Raw genomic sequence first — 17,826 nt, forward strand, 5'->3', positions numbered from 1 at the left:
GGAAGTGAGTTGACAGTGCAGTGTGCGGGACCTAGGTCAGGCACCTCAATGCACGTGCTCCAATCCACATTTTAAGTCCACTCTGGCATCTCTATGCAGCATGGATTGACAGGGGCTCGGGGGTGCAGAGAGCCCAGCTGGAACGGAAGTGTAGTGGCCCATGTGAGAGGTGATGCCGGCTTTCATTAGGGTGGTTGTCATGGAGATGAAGAGAGGTCAAGAGATGAGGGACACAGTACTGGGAGTTAGAATCAATAGAATATGGTGGCGGGCTGTATGTGGCTGTTCTGAGATGGGCAGATTTTCGGAACGGCTCCCAGGCGTCTGGATTGAGCAATCTAAGGTGGATAAGCTGCCCTTTACTAAGCTGCAGACGCTGAGGGAAGAAACAGGTCTGGGTCTGCGAGCTGTGGAGTTCAGCCAGGACATATTAACATGGAACATACAAGCGATATCAAGTTACGGTTAAATACATGACTGCAGCTCTGGGGAGGAGGCTCTTGTTCAAATGCAGATTCTGACTCAGCGGGTCTGGGGTGAGGCCCGTGCCTCCATTCCTGACCTGCTCCCAGGTGACGGGGAGCCTGCAGCTGCAGGAAACCCTCACCTGTGCTAAGTGTGGAAAAGCCACCCCAGTTCCACCCGGAAGGCGGGATACTGATATTTTCAGCGGCGCCTGTTCCCAGTTTGTGTCGGCCTGTGTCTCTGATCATCAACTGTTCTCGGGGGGCTGCCACCCTGGCCAGCCTGCACGTCTGGACCCCACCGCAGTTCCCTGTTTGGTTCGACAGTCCTGAAACAGAGATCCACCCTCTGAGTTTATGAGATCTACCCCACTTCTGTTCTGTCAAAGGCCTCCTCGGAGTTGGCAGAAGAGCGCCACGTGAATGCAGCCTGGTCCCATTGTTTCCACAGCTGCATGCTGGTCCCGCCAAGGAAGCAAGGGCACAAATGCCTGGAGGGAGGCCCAGGGTAGGACGCACAGGCAATAAGCCTCTAAGAAGTAGTAGCAGAGAAAGAAGATCCGCCCCACCTGCTTGAGCTGCCGGCCCCTGCGCCCTGTTCCCCACAGCTGAGCCCCAATGGCTCCACAGCCATGCAGCTTCCTGTGATGCCTCTGCTCCCAGGTCCAAACACAGAGCTTGTACAGCCTGCCCGCCCAGGGGCCTTTCAATTAAAATAAATAAATAAATAAATAAGTGTGTGTGTATGCGCGTGTGTGTGTGCAAATACATACATACGTGCACGCACACACACAATTTAAAGCAGATTAAATCTGAAGACTCCTTTGTCTCTACGTGATAGTAGATAAAGGCATTTGGTGTTTGGAAATGCAAATATCTCTAAGAGAAGAAAAACTGTTCTTCCTGAGAAGCCATCTGCCCCACGGCATCTTCGCTCACAACGCTTGCTGCGCTGCAGTGAACTTGCACAGCACCTTACGGTTTGTGTCACGCACTCTACCCTGAACTGTGATTTAACCCATCTCCCAACTAGATGGTGAGGGCCTCGTCTCAGGGCCCCCGGCTCCTAGAATGGTCCCTTCTACCCTGCGGTGCTCAGTAAATAAAAGCTGTTGATTGCATAGCAGACCTCACCTCTTCTACCTGTTTTTAATGTGTATCTTAACTTTAACACCACTGCAATAGTCAGAATAATGGTTCTCAGCGATGGCCACATCCTAACCCCTAAAACCTGTGAAAACGCTCCCTTACATGGCAAGAGGGATTTTGCAGGTGTGATTAAGTGAAGGACTTTGAGATGGCAGAGACTATCTTGGGTTATCCTGTGGGCCCAAGATAATCACAACCGTCCCTATTCACAGGACACAGAAATGTCAGAGGGAGGTTTGAGGATGCTACCTGCTAAATGTGGAGAAAAGGACCAAGAGTCAAGGAACAGAGGCTGCTCCAGAAACTGGAAAAGGCCAGGAACAGGATCCCCCAGAGCTTCCAAAAGGAAGACAGCCTTGCTGAAACCTCCATTCTAGCCCAGTGACACGGGGCAATGTAATGTGCTACACCTGTGTGATTTTAAGCCACTAAGTTTGTGGTAATTTGTTACAGTAGCAATGGGAAGATACTACAAGTCCATTTTGGGAATAAATTAACCTGAGTAAGAATCTACCCACTGCCTTCTCATAGAAGCATCTCCTTTCCCGGAGTCTACTGCCTGTCCTTATATCACAAGAAATGACACAGATTTTGTAACAAGGGGGAAAATGCCTAATCACCGTCTTGCCTAATCAGTTCATTCTGGGGTGTTTTCATTTAGTTATTTATATTTGAGAGATGTTCTCCTGGTGGTAAAAATAGAGTGTGAAGCAGGATGTGAGAAAAAGAGACGATGCCCAGCATAACTAGCGAAGTATCAGTATTAGTGAGGGCGTTTGTGGTGTCAGAGCTGCAGCTGGTCAGAAACAGCGCACTTCTGTTCAGGAGAACAGCAGAGACCATGAGTGTCTCCTCCAAAGCTAAGACACACGCCAAAGACTCTCTCGTTCGCTCTGCAGACAGACGGCGAGTCCAGACCGCACCTTCCGACCGAGGTCTGGGAAACCAGCCTTCACTATCCGTCAGGCAAGCGGCCCCGTGGTTTTTGAGTAAATACAAAGCTTTGAATGAAGTGATGGAGAAGAGTGAATGGAGGGCCTTTTACTGACTTAGTCAAAAGTCCATTAACCCTTGAAACACAAACATAATCCCGTATCTATGTAGACAGGGGCGTGCATTTTGCAGCTGCGCCATTGGCAGCCTTCCTCAGACACGCGAAGAGATGCATAACCCTAAAATAAGGGTTCAAAACAATCAGTGCTACCACACGTCACCTTTTATTTAAGAGTTTCCACACAAGACAGCGTTCTGCATAGAAACTGTGAAAACGTGCTATTTCTATTCTTTGGAGCTCATGACTAAGCTAGCGTCTCCAGCCAAACAGTCACAGGTCAGGATATCAGCAGGTCCTGCAGGGCAGGCTGGTGCGACGGGCAGGGTGTGGTTACCCAGGGAGAGGGAGCGCCGGCAGCAGCTCCAGCAGGGTGGCCGGCTGCCCGCCACCGCAGTTCTTTACGCTCTTGGAAAGGTCTCTGTTCTGGATACACTGACTTTCATAAAAACGTTCAGCGTGAGTCTCGACTCACAGTTCTTGGAGAATACGACGCCAGCGGCAGATAAGCTGACTCTGGGAGAGAATGTACATTATGGCAGGGAGGGGTTTGACTACACCCACTCTGAAAATCAGATGACTGGCTGGTAATCCACTGATACTAGGAGGCATGCATTTAAGTCTAGAAAGTGTTGATTCCGTGGCATCATCTCATTTACCTCCTTGACTATATAAAACTTACCTGAAACTAGACTGAAATTTAAATATAGATCTGGTTTGGTTCACAAATCAAATATCCAGAAAAGAAAAAACAAGGCACGGATATAAAACTGCTTATACTAAAGGTAGCGACTCAATAAGTTCATCTCATCATCTAATCAGTACAGCGTATCTATTAAGACAGGCACTGGCCAATTACAGCCCAGAGGCTAAACAGGGCCCTAGCACCCACCTCTGTGCATGCCAGTAGCTAAAAATGGTTTTTACATTTTTAAATGGCTTGAGAAAAATCAAAAGAAGAACCCTTCATGACATGTGGAATTATTTGGAATTCAAATTCCAGGGTCCATAAATAAAGTTTTCTAGGGACCCAGCCACGCTCACCTGCTTCCATATAGTTTACGGCCACTTTTGTGCTAAACCACAGAGCCAGTGGCCGTGGCAGAGACACTTGGCCCCCAAGGCTGGGTTACTCTCTGGCCCTTTAACTGACGGAGATGCTGCCCTGCAGGTTAAGAGCTCCGGCTGAAGACCCGGGCCACCTGGTCCCCGCCTGCTCTACCGCTTAGGAGCCACGCGACCTCGGGCAAGCTGCTGAAGCGCCTGCGCTTGCTCCTCCCTGAGACTCCCTTGCAGGGCGGCGTGTGGACGGGGAGAGGGAAAGGATGTGAAGCGCGCCCAGGGCAGCACGTGGCACCGCACCCGGGTGAGCCGCCACAGATGTCATTATTGCTGTTTGTTGTGACCGTGATCACACTAATGCAACTTTACCAGGTAGAGCCTTCTACCTGCTTCAACTTTTCTGGAAATCATGGTTGACACTAATTTATAGTTTCAACTACTCTGAAAATTATCTCTTCATTAATTGGTCATAATATTTTTGAAAGTTGTCCCAGTCTCCTTCCCAAATGAAGATAGTCATCAATCACTGTGGCACGTAATGGCCATTAATTAGAAGTTTAGCTCAAAGGACTGTCACTTTTAATGTTAGTATCTTGTTCTACTCTCGTATTTCAAAATCATTTTCAAAACTGCGCCCGAGATGGAGATGCTGGTGAGTGAGAGGACGCACTCCGTACTCTGCTCCCTCTTTGACAGATAATTACGCCAGGACTTGTAGGGGTCAAGCAGCTTCCTCAAAGTGCTGGCAACCCTTAATTAAAATGAACATTCATGGGCTTGTATTTGGACTTTTGCTTTGCATGAGTCCACCTTCAAGATTTTTTCAAACAAAAGCTTTGAACTTATTAATCTGACCTAAAATTCAAACTAGTTTCAAGTCACACACATAGACCACTTACTGTGACAATTTCTCTTGGTCATGATGCTCTTATTTCATTTAGAAATGCCACAAATACATCCAGTTAATGCATTAAATATGAAAAGACTTGCTGAAGAGACTCAATTTATTAATGATTCAGTAGAACTTCCTAAAACATCTATTTGGAATTCATTTATAATTCATTTCACAGCTTAGCTGCGGTTCCCACAGGGCAAATATTTATCAAATATTACTCAAATATTATTAATATTACTCAAATATTACTCAAATATTACTTATTTTAAGTCCTCCCTTTATGTTTATTTGTAGAAGGATACTTTTCTTTTCCAAATAAAGGCTAAACTTCCTACAAGCATCCATCCGTCTATTGTAATTTAATGTGCAATTCCTGATACGGTGACAGTAACGGGTTTTCAGATATAACACAGTACACTGTGCAACCAAACAAAAGAATAGTTATTAAACATAATAGCTGGCTATAAACTGAACAGGACACACATTCAGTACATCATAAATATTTATTAGAGAGTAACCATGGTAATTAATAAACACAGTAATCAAAATAAGAGGGAAATAGCATCTGAAAACCCTGCCATTGTAAGAAAAACTTCACAGCTCACCTACCAATGAACCACACACAACCAAATGGATATTTTCAGGATGAAAATCAGAATATCTGGCCTGGCTAGCACCGGCGGAGTACAGAGTATCTTGAATAGGGCTGCCATCGTCCCTAACGCTGACAATTATAGCCCCTAATGCCAATGGCTCATCAGAGCTGCAGAGTAAGGGCTAAAATGAGTTAGAAACATCTAAGTGTAAACTAGTTGTGCAACCTTGGTCAAATTCAGTTCTCCGTGCCAACTGCAAAGAAGAAATAACACCTACCTGGAAGGGCTGTTGTGTAACTAGACTTATTGTGGTGATGCTTTCCCAACATATACAAATCTCCAATCATATGGTACACCTGAAACTATCAAAATATACTGCTATACGTCAATTATATCTCAATAAAAAATAAACAAGAGAGTTGTTGTGACGATAAAGATGCGATATGTGACATACTCAACGAGCTCCCTGGAACAAAGCCCACATTCGGCACCTGGGTCTTCTTACTTTCCTATTACAGCGTCTGTGACTCCTGAGACTGACATCACCACACCCACTACTGCCCCTGCTTCTACTCCTGCAACCACGAAGCATCCCCCTTCTCTTTAGTGGTCACATGTAATAATTCAGATTCTTTGGAGCTAAACACTTCAGGCCCAGTGAGATAAGCATAATAAATAAAATAGACAATAACAAATGTTGGTAAGGATGTAGAGACACTGGAACCTTTGTATACCACTGGTGAGAATGTAAAATGGTGCAGCCACTTTGGAGCACGACATTAAACAAAGAATTATCATAGGACGCAGCAGTTCTACTCCTAGATATATACCTAAGAGAAGTGAAGACATGTGTCCACACGAAAACACACACAAATGTTCACAGCACCATTATTTAAAATAGCCAAAAAGCAGTGGTTAAGAATCCACCCACCATTGCAGGGGACACATGTTTGGGCCCTGGTCCCCTGCTCCACATGCCACGGAGCAACTAAGCCCGTGCGCCACAAGTACTGAGCCTGCACTCTAGAGCCCGTGAGCCACAACTACTGAAGCCCGCACGCCTAGAGCCCGTGCTCCGCAACAAGAGAAGCCACTGCAATGAGAAGCCTGTGCACCAAAACAAAGAGTAGCCCCTGCTCACCACAAGTAGAGAAAGCACGCGCACAGCAACGAAGACCCAACGCAGCCATAAATTAATTAATTAATTAATTAATTTAAAAAATAGCCAAAAAGTGGAAACAACCCAAATGTCTACCCATGATGAATGAACAACATGTGGTACATGCATACAATGGAATACTATTCAGGAATGAAAAGGGATAAAGTACTGTTACATGCTACAACTTGGATGAAACCTTCAAAACATTACAGTAAGTGAAAGAAGCCAGACACAAAGAGTCACATATTACATCATTCCATTTATATGAGATGTTCAGAATAGGCAAAGCCATAGAGACAGAAAGCCGGATTATCAGGGGCTAAGGTGGAGGTGTAGAACGAATAGTGATTGCTAATGGACACGAGCTTTCTTTTGTGGGGGATGAAAATGTTATAAACTTAGATAGTGGTGACAGTTGCACACTTCTGGGAACGAACTCAAAACCAATACATTTTACGGTATGTGAATTTTGTTTCAAAAACCTGTTATAAAACAGAACTAATCAAGCACATATGGGCAACTATATATTTAGGGAGTGGCAGAAAAGAACAAAGTCTGTCTTTGCTGGGTCTGCTGTGCTCTGCCATGGAATGCCAGGACCACACAAACCTCCAGGCAGGACAGGCAACGTGAGCTCTGCACAAAAGACACAGTAGAGTGGTGTTACAGATGAACTCCACTCCCTGTCCTAGACATCTGCTCTCCCTCTAGCAAGTGGGGTAGTTATGACAAAAAGTAGAACGTAACAGTAGGAGCAGGAAGAATATAAGCTCTAGGGTTGAAAAACCCTGTTTGAAACCCAGGGTTTAAAGCCTGGTTCCCCCATATACTAGCGTGCTACCTTGGACCATTTACTTAACCTCTCTGAGCTTCAGTTTCCTCATCTATAAAATGGGTACAAGAGTACCTTATATGTCGCCCAGTGGCTGCGAGGATACACTACTGTATATAAAGCCCTTAGAAGAGTGTCTGACACCGTCATCACCATCAGCACTAAGATCGCTCTTGCTGTTCACCAGGCTGGCCCCCAACACTCAAACCCAGGCCCGTGGCACAATCGCACATGCTCCGTTAGCATCCCCGGGGACTCCCTGCTTTGCTCACCAAGTAGCCTGGGCTTGTTTCCTCTCCCTCTACTGATGACAATTACTTCATTAGCACAGAAAACCAGGGCCCCCGGGAGCGCAGCCCAGGGCACCTGCACTGACTAATAACCACAGCGGCGGCCAGCTGATGCCCTACAAAGGGCAGGGCACAGTTCCAGGAGTTTTGTACACAATCTTCATCCAGATGCTCAGAGCCAGCCTGGGAGGTAGGCACTGTGAACCACATCGCTCTCCAGATGAGGAAAGTGCAAATAAGTTGAGTAACTACCAAGCTACCAACACGGTCAGAGCTGGAATCAAACCTGACCAGTGTAACCTGTGGTGCTTTCCTGTGCAGGAGGCTGAGTTAGATTTCCAAGGGAAGAGGAGTCAGGAGAGCAGCTGAGCATGAGCGAAGAGTGCTTTGTGACTATCACAACTGTCTCATTCAAATGGGAGGATGCCAAGGTACATTCCATGCCACTCATCCTTTACTCCTTCCCTCGTTCACACATACATTAAGCACCTATCACATGCCAGCGATAAAAACAGTCCTTGAAGGATACTGACATTAAAAGAGGAAATTGTGGAACCATATAACCAACACATTAATAAAGGAACAAAGGGATGTCCCCGGCCAAGAAGAGACCAGGAAAGGGTCAACTGCTTTCTCAACTGGCAAAGATAACCCCACCACTACCTTCAATCTACTTAGACAAGAATTCAGAGAAAAACCTGACACTCATTTTCAACACCTTGTATTCCCCGGGAACACCCATGAATGGAACTTTAAGCCATGCTTCTGAACCTTCTCTATAATTTGTTTCCATTCAGACATCTGCGCCAGCCCCCAGACAATCCCCTCACCTCCACCTCACGGGGCAGGACAAGCACTTACCCAGCTGCGGGCCTGCCTGGGGAGGGACGGGGTGGGGGCCATGGCGGCAGGTGTTGCAGGAGGTCAGAGGCTCTTTGGGAGACCACAAGTTTTCCACAAGCCCAGAGACACCTATATCATTCCAAGACTGATACATTCTGGCAGACGGAAGGGTGTGTGGAAGCTATGCACTGAACATTTTCTAAAGCACCATTTCACATCTTAATTTAGTCCTAAAATCCTAAAGGGGTTTCCATTATGCCCACAACCACAGGGGTAACACTTAGGGTTCTAAGCCTGTGAAAAGTACCCAATACTTTTCAACTCTTTTTCTTCTAGTAATGGTCAAAGAAATTTCCATGAAAGAAAAAGAATAAGGAGAAGAGACATGAAATACTTCTTTGGAAGGATGAGCTAAATCTTAAGAGATTTTTGAAGTCCAATGCTGAGATGGTAAATAAGGAATATACTAAACTTACTTTAGGAGCTAAAGGTTTTCAAATGGTATTTTACGGTAATACTAATCCAATATGATCACACTGTAAGCTGACAAATATGTTAAATTGGATACTATTGTATGTATCTTAGGAACCACAAGAAAATAATCTGTCAATTAAAATTCTAAATAACATTTTATGTACTATTAAGATTAAGCTTTTCCTATAAATGCAATAACTTTATAATGAAAGTTAAATAAGAATTTAAAGAAAAAACCTGATGCTCATTTTCAATAATGAAATATTACTGAATTTATAAAGTAATTATGATATCCAAAAATCAATCCCACAGTAAGTGCTGTAAGAGTAAACAACAATAAGGGACTTCCCTGGTAGTGAAGTGGTTAAGAATCCGCCTGCCAACGCAGGGGACACGGGTTCGAGCTCTGGTCCAGGAAGATCCCACAGGCCACGGAGCACTAAGCCTGCGTGCCACAACTACTGAAGCCCACACGCCTAGAGCCTGTGCTGCCCAACAAGAGAAGCCACCGCAGTGAGAAGCCTGCACACCACAACGAAGAGCAGCCTTCGCTCACTGCAACTAGAGAAAGCCCGCACGCAGCAGCGAAGACCCAACGCAGCCATAAATAAATAAATTTTAAAAAGAGTAAACAAGAAAAAGCTACAAGTAAGAATTTATGCAATATGATTAAATTTGAAATAAAACCTTAATAACAATGTATGTGGGAGAAAATACCTATAACATATTATTCCTGAATAGCGTTTAGCACAGTTTTCATTTGTCAGAAAAATATAGGACGTTGCCAATATCTGCTTTTGGTAATCCACGGCCAGGCCAAATACGCATCTCTATGTTTTACTAAAATGTACGCACTGATTTTTCTCTATGAGATGAATTAGAAGTTGTTTTCAAATTAGGCATATAGCATATAAGATTTCTTTTAAATTATATCAAACTTAAATTATATCGAACTTAAATACACCTTTCTTAATAATTTCTATAAATATTCGTTGGCTTCAATCTTTTTATTAATATGAAAATAAACTGTGCTTGGGTGGAAAGTAATTTTTCAACTGTCATATGCTGTAGATTTATTGAATTCCACAGATGCTTTCAGCTTTCTGTAGAAAAAAATGAAAGGCTTTCACTTAAGGATAATTTAATTTTGAAGATGTGTATATTTTTAAAAAAACAGATGTCACAGCAAGGATGATATAGAAATCTGTGAATCAAATTTTCACTTCAAAATCTAACCTTTTGTTTGAATAGGAGAGAACAAGGAGGTAATCGTCTTGTTAAGGTGTTTAATGACAACAGTTTCAAGAAAAATCTGATAATACCAACAAAAAGAAGCTTTTTTTAAAAAAAGGAACAAAATGTGTAACGTCTACGCAGCAAATCCAAACAGGGACGTGTAAGAACCCTCTGAAAATCAGTCGTGTCTAATCTACAGAGGCCCCTTCCACACACACTGGCTAGAGGACCTTCTACCAGAGTCTCGTGACCAGCAGTGAAGTCAGGCCAGTTCGATTCTCCTGCTGAGATAAGAAATCAGAGCCTCTGAAGCCAGTCTCACAGGAAACGCAGGGAAAACGCCAATACAATATCGTACTAATCCAAACGCGTACCTTTATTCTTTGGTCATCAACATCTATAATCGTAGCAACACGAATTAACCTGGGGTTTCGTTTATCCACGACTTCAAGTTTCATATTCGGGAGAAAACCATGGGGCAACCGCTGTAACATTACAAGAGCAACAAGTTATGCGAAATCCAATAATTCAGATGTGCTACTAATGTTTTCTAAAATATGACTGTTCTAACTTTACATCAGATATTTAATACAACTGGGAGTTAGTTTTAAGAGCACATAGACCTTCATGCATATTATTTTAACCATTTTCATAAAAACCTGCAGGAGGAAAAAGAATATTTTGGTAATTTTCAAGATAGCTAAAAGACAAAGATTAAATCATAAATTCATTAATGGTCACAAGTTCAAAAAAGGATCTTATTATAATTTATCTATTGGTTTAGATGTTTTTTTTTTCTAAAATTAACCTTTTAACTTAAGAAATCATTGACTATTATCACTGCCCAGTTTTGGAGTGTAAGACACAGAAGGCAAAATTAACAAATAATTAGAAAGGATAAGCATGATCCTTTAAATTTTAAAATAGGTAAAAGCTGCCATAATTATAACAGCTAAATGTTTTAAAATCATACCACAATGTAATTTAAAGTCATAATCTGTGCTTTTGGTGCTTCATCTTTAACATAAGCATGTTAAACTGCATTAATTTAGGGTTTCTTCCAAGTCTTAAAATGCTGGGAACCAGGAGTCTACAACGATGGACACTCAGGAAACACTAAGGAAAATGGAGTGGGGAAAAAGTGCACTGGGGCTTAGCAAATCATTGAAACTGAGGAAATTTACCAAAAATCAGTCAAAAGACAACTCTGCCAGTGTTTAAGGATGGCAAAAAGTTTCACTTTGAAAGCTATTACACATAAGTGTTCAGTTGACTTTCTTGAAAATGAAAGGGTACTGAATTTCTCAAGTCTAGAAAATGGCAGTAGGAAAATAAAACTTTTGATAATGCCTGACTTACAAAACAGTTAAATCTTTCTACAATACCTGGTTTGTTCCTCTCCAGCTTTTGTGGAAGCATATTTGTTTCTAAAATGCATTATTATGTCTACTAAATGGAGCATACTGACTATAATTAGGTCTCTGATCCTTGAACATATTTCTTTTCTCCCCGAGGTCACCATGCTGATAACAAAGGTAATTGTTTCATATTGCAGATGCCAAAGACATACAGCTTGAGGTGAACCCTTAATAACCCTGTGACAGAGGCTGGAGGTTGCCTTTTTAACTGAATCTTTTCATAATATGATTTTCTTGTAATTTTCTTCTTGGAAAAGTAAAGTGAAGTTTTGACATAAAGCAAGAGAGAAAGTGAGACTACAAGCAGCTGGTATTTTTGCTTATTGAATTTTTGCAATTCTTAAAACGCTTTCTAGCACGCCAGAACTTCTAGCCCTCTTAATTTGATTATACCTCTTCCTCCAAATTCGACCTATTTTAATCAATTGTTTTAAAAAATGAAATAGCATTCTGTTGTAAACCCCTTTTGATCTTTAGAAAACTCTCAGTAAAAGAAATCACATGGAGAAGCTCACTATATAACATTCTGATTAAAGATGAGTCAGGGACACATCGCTGAAAGGGAACAGAGCTTGAAAACCACTGGTTTAGAACATAAGTATCTCTAACTATGCTATCAGTACACTTTCTTTATACTTGGTTTAATCCTGGAATAAATGGGTACGTACAAATTTGAACTTTACAAGTTGGTATTCTGACAAATTGCTAAAAGCAATGTTCCCTCAAAATAGGTGAAAGGGTAACACACAGGGGCTACATACACTCCATCTATTTTATCCCGGCATCATCGACCGTCAAACAGTCCCTGAGACCGAAAGCTCAGGGTTCCCACTCAGAGGACCAACAGACCCAGAAAGGAAGGGCTCAGTCATCAGAGGCTGAGGGGGCTTCCAACCGGACTTCAAGGAGGGAAATCGTCACCTGCACTGGTGCATAGGGACAACAGTAAATGAGTCACCTCCTTTGCATTTTTAACTGAAAAGCAAAGCAAATTGGTCATGGAAACAACACTTGAATTTAAAAGGAGAAAACTAGAATGATTTTGAATTGCCAAATGAAGGCACCATTCCACACGGACACTGTTGAAAAAAGCTGGGAGTGCTACACATCCAAACTTACCATTTTAAAAACTCTGGCAGGTACTGCATTAGTTCGAGTAGCTTCCAGATATTCTGTCCAGGAAAATTTTTCTGGCTCAGGATAACCTGAAAAATAAATAAATATCAAATGATTACTCACTGATATTCCGATTGCCATATACTATGAGACATCTGCTAATAGTAATGCCCACTGTTAATTGAATGCTCACTATTCAATAGCCCCTATTAAGAACGTAAGTCTGTGATAACCTCTGAGAGGGCTGTTTCGCCCCCACTATGCTCGTGTGCACGCATTCACTGGTCCGTGCATTCACTCCATGAGTGTAAGCAGGTGAACCGAGGTCGAATGGGGGTCTGAGCACTGGGCAGAGCCAGGCCACCCCCAGGAGGCCTCTTGAGATGCTTGAGAAAACTCACAATCACTGTCTGACCTCACACCATGAACTGATGATCTTTCCAATTCCTCCAATAATTCTGCTTCGATTAGGGTTTTATTCTCATAATTAAATGTTTGTAATTACAATTTCCCAGGTTTGTTATTTATCATTGCAATTTTAAAATATATATTGGTATAACATGATATAAAGCGCGCTATGTTTAAATATTTCTGTCTAATTGGGTTTCTTGTTTCTCTTTATGCTGTGTTATTTTATTCCTAATTACATTTGCCAGAGGTCCGTCTATATTACTGTGTTGTTTTCTTTTTCCTTTCAAGAAATGAGTACTTAGACTCACCCATCAGATCTATTGTTTTCTTTTGTCTCTCCTAACTATTTCGTTTGCTGCTTTTAGTCTTATCACCTCTTTCCTCATACTTCCCTTAGGTTTGTTTTATAGTTATCTTGCTAAACTGAATTATAAACATAATTATTTTTATTTCTTTAAAAATAATATAAGCATTTTAAGGCTATGAATTTACCACTGCTGACCCTCAATACAGCTTTAGACATCTGGACAAACTTTTAGGAAATATTTATCTTTCTCACTTTTACTTTCTAAAAAACAATTATAATGTGTAATTGTCACCTTGATTTAATCATTGGCCAAACATTTAAGAGACAGCCCAAGTGGTTAATTTTTTTTTTTTTGCTGTACGCGGGCCTCTCACTGTTGTGGCCTCTCCCGTTGCGGAGCACAGGCTCCGGACGCGCAGGCTCAGAGGCCATGGCTCACGGGCCCAGCCGCTCCGCAGCATGTGGGATCCTCCCAGACCAGGGCACAAACCCGTGTCCCCTGCATCGGCAGGCGGACTCTCAAGCACTGCGCCACCAGGGAAGCCCCCAAGTGGTTAATTTTTGAAGTTGTTTAAAATATTAATAATAATTTCCAGTTTACCACATGGTAGTTTCAGAATATCACATGGTCCGTACAATTACTATTTGGGAGACTTTAAGATTTCTTCTTGGTATAACACAGGATCAACAGTTAAAAAGTATTTAAAGTATATATCAATACGTACACACAGATATGTTTTAAGGTGTAATATCAATATGCATTAATTCAATCTAAATAGCTGTATTACTCAAAAATCTATTTATTTCTTATTTAAGCAAAAAGCCTGAAGCAATATGCAGGAATCTCTCAAATAAATTTTCTGTACAGTTTTCCAGTACTTCTGATAATTTTTTTGTTCACATTTAAATGTTTTGCCAAAATAAAATATATTTTTTAAAAATATACAAATCAAGTGGACAGATTGAGAAATTGTCATAAACTCTCCCACGTAACCAGAAAATGGGACACCCCGTCCCCATCCCACCCCCGTCTGGTCACGGCCCCACTTTCCTCAAAGGGAGCCACCTGTTCTGGCTTCTGCCCTCTGAGATGAGCTCTGCTCATTCCCTTTTCTCCTTGTATGAATGGAATCACACAGCCTGTGCTCATCTGTGGTCCTGGGCTTTTGCTCAGTAGTGTGGCTTCAAGGTTCTGTAGACTGCTGTGTGAGGGTGGTTCATTTTCACTGCTGTATAGTACTCCATTCGGGGGTACCTCACAGTTTATTCATCCTTTCTACTGGTGATGGCCATTTGAGGAGTTTTAATTTGGGGGCGATCACAGAAAGTGCTGTTACAAATATTCTAGCGTGTCCTTGCAGGAACCAGAAGTATGCGTTTCTGTTGGAATGCATCCAGGAGTGAAACTGCTGGGTCTTGGGGTATTTTGCATCGCACGCTGACCTTATAATGTTTAACACATAAAAGTATATGGAATATTCAATAGTAACTGCACTTTTTATTTAATATAGAGAAATTTTACCTTTTGGACACATTTATTGCATTTTGCCTCAAATTCTCCTTTTTACTAAAAATTAAATTGTATGCCATTTGGTTATTTTCTGTTTATGTTTGTCTGATAAAATTTTGCCCATCTTTATCACTTTTATATTATTTTGTTTCAGGTGTATCTGTTAAACACCTCCTAAGTGGATTTTAAAAAACATTTACATTTACCGGTTTGCTTTATCTAACTTCTGTAAACACATTTAAGCTGGACTTTTTTTTAAAAAAACTCTTTTAGGATATCTTTTGATTATTGTCCTTCTCTATGTGAGTTATGTTACATAACTTACGTTTCAATAATTATTTCTGCAGTTGCATTTACCTTTATAGCTCATATGTTTAAAAACCGTCCAAACTCATTCCTTGTATCCTGGGCCTCCACATTCCTGCGTGGGTTCTGAATCTGCCCCTTCAGCATTGGCTCCTCTCTGCCTGCTCCAGGTTCCTGGCCAGGGACCTGACCAGCAGATTCAGGGCAACGTTGACAAAGGAAACGAGCGTGTGGTGGGTTGAGGGAGGAATGCATGGTGCACAAGACAGGAAGCAACTAGTCCTGCTCCGAGAAACCCAGCTGCTGTTACGAGAGGGACAATCCCACCCTGATTTACGTGATCAATACGTGAAAATAAAGAGACTATGGCTATTTTAAGTGATTCTTAAGTACTCACTGCCTCTGTGCGACTCTCTAGAAATGAGCTATGCACGTGCAGAAAAGAGGAAACACATGCATTAGGTCTATCTTCCCTGTTCAGTGAACCCAGGGAAGAAAAGAGTGTCTTCCAGCCCCGGGAGTCTTGCAAACACCACCCATTCCCACTGTCCTCCTCCTGGCCCAGCCCTGAGCCGGCGCACTGCAACGAAGAGCAGCCCCTGCTCGCTGCAACTAGAGAAAGCCCGCATGCAGCAACGAAGACCCAACACAGCCATAAATAAGTAAATAAATTTATTAAAAAGAAAAGAAAACCTTGTCTAACTGGCTTCCATTTACTGGTAACGCCGTAATGCCCGCTCCACCCACACTGATTCATTTATTCCTCACATACGCCTTTTTGTCCTCATTTTACAGGTGAGGCTCAGGGAGCTTGAGCAGTTCACTCAGTGTTGTACAGTTAGGATGCAGAGGAAATGGGATTTGAAGAGTGATGTCTCATCCAGTTGCCCACATCCTTCATCACTGCTCCCCCAGTATTCTAGGGCGTCCATCCTCCAGGCCTCAGGACGGTGGGGCGAGCTCCCCCTGGAGGCCAAGGTTCAGGATCACGGGGAGGGGATGCGGGTGGAGGACGGGAGACAGGGCTACAGGTGTCAGTGCGTTTATTCACAGCCCACCGCATCCCGCACTATTTAGAGTCTGAAATGTCAGGGAAGGGCAACACTGGGAGAAAACCGGGCACAGGTGTGGCAGACCTGAGGGAGGGGACCAGGGACCACACACAGGGTGTAGCCAGGTGCTTAGGATCTCCCCGTGGGGAGAAGAGGGAGAGAGGGGGAAAAGGGTCCTCGGGCAGATGACAGCCTAGGGGGATGGCGTGCGGAGGAGATTAGGGCTCAGGGGCCCTTTCCGAAGGCTGAGGACCACGTCCGGAGAAGCCGTGGGGCTCCTCCTGGAAAGGGCGACGCCCGCCTCCTTCCTGGTGTCAGGAAGCTAGGGGGACAGAGGTCAATTCCAGAGCTTTGAGTTCAGGAGATCTAAAGTCAAGAAAAGCCCTTAAAGAGGATACACACTCAGGGAAACTCAAGGCCAAACCAAGGGAAGCATAAGTGAAAACTCCTAAATCGTGTCATTCCAAGGGCTGCCTGCATCACTCAGGAAAGAAGCAGGTCCTCACCCGACCCCAGGCCCTGCACAGCCGGCCTCCCCTCTGCTGCCACCGGACGCCACGGTTTCCTCCCCCTTGAGCTCTCCCCCCAAAGGAGACGCCCCCACCGCCTCCCCACTCCCCAGATACCCACCTCCTCTAAGCTGCTATTCCAGTGTCACGACCTCCTGAGACAGGCCGTGCCCCTCCCCACCGTATCACTCGCCCTATTCTTCTCCACAGCACTGACCCCCTAACTATTCATATTTTGCACGTTTCTCTTGCCCATTAGAATATTACTGCCTTCTGACAGAAATTTATTCACGTCACTGCTATTTTCTCTGAGCCTAGAACAGTGCTGTCATTATCACGCAATAACTATTTGGTAAATATCTGTTAAATGAATGAAATGTATTTCCTGAGAAGTCTGCATTGAATACTGCGGTGACTGGAGCTGGTACGACGCTGCTTTCCCGCTGGCGATGCTGGGATTCTGAGGCACCCTGAGGACAGGATGGTGCTCCTGAATCACCCCTGGCTCAGCTCCCAAGCAGCACTGCAGCCTGGACAGAGCCCAGGCAAGGCATCTCATTTGCGGCATCTGTACGGGCAAAGAGCACTCCTCAACCTTCCACGTAAGAAAGGCCAGCTGAAGGGTGAGACTGGTTACAGGCTCTTCTTACAACAACAGCCTAAATCAAAACATAATTCTATATTTGCAAATGAAGCAACTGACAAAGGATTGATCTCCAAAATTTATAAGCAGCTCATGCAGCTTAATAACAAAAAAACAAACAACCCAATCCAAAAATGGGCAGAAGACCTACATAGACATTTCTCCAAAGAAGATATACAGAGTGCCAACAAACACATGAAAGAATGCTCAACATCACTAATCATGAGAGAAATGCAAATCAAAACTACAATGAGATATCATCTCACACCAGTCAGAATGGCCATCATCAAAAAATCTAGAAACAATAAATGCTGGAGAGGGTGTGGAGAAAAGGGAACCCTCTTACACTGTTGGTGGGAATGTAAATTAATACAGCCACTGTGGAGGACAGTATGGAGGTTCCTTAAAAAGCTACAAATAGAACTACCATATGATCCAGCAATCCCACTACTGGGCATATACCCTGAGAAAACCATAATTCAAAAAGAGTCATGTACCAAAAT

General features: G+C 43.2%; 1 protein-coding gene across 1 annotated transcript in view; it reads right to left on the bottom strand.

Moving 5' to 3' along the window:
• Positions 1-17,826, bottom strand: part of LOC137204047 (lethal(3)malignant brain tumor-like protein 4) — a 267,106-nt gene that overhangs the window by 111,674 nt on the left and 137,606 nt on the right. Inside the window, exons 11-12 of the mRNA XM_067701379.1 lie at positions 12,589-12,674; positions 10,426-10,536 (exon numbers count right to left, since the gene is read on the bottom strand). Coding sequence (XP_067557480.1) covers positions 10,426-10,536; positions 12,589-12,674 — 197 coding nt within the window. The remainder of the gene's footprint in view (positions 1-10,425; positions 10,537-12,588; positions 12,675-17,826) is intronic.

This window comes from Pseudorca crassidens, chromosome 12 (assembly GCF_039906515.1).
Source record: "Pseudorca crassidens isolate mPseCra1 chromosome 12, mPseCra1.hap1, whole genome shotgun sequence".
Lineage (NCBI taxonomy): Eukaryota > Metazoa > Chordata > Mammalia > Artiodactyla > Delphinidae > Pseudorca > Pseudorca crassidens.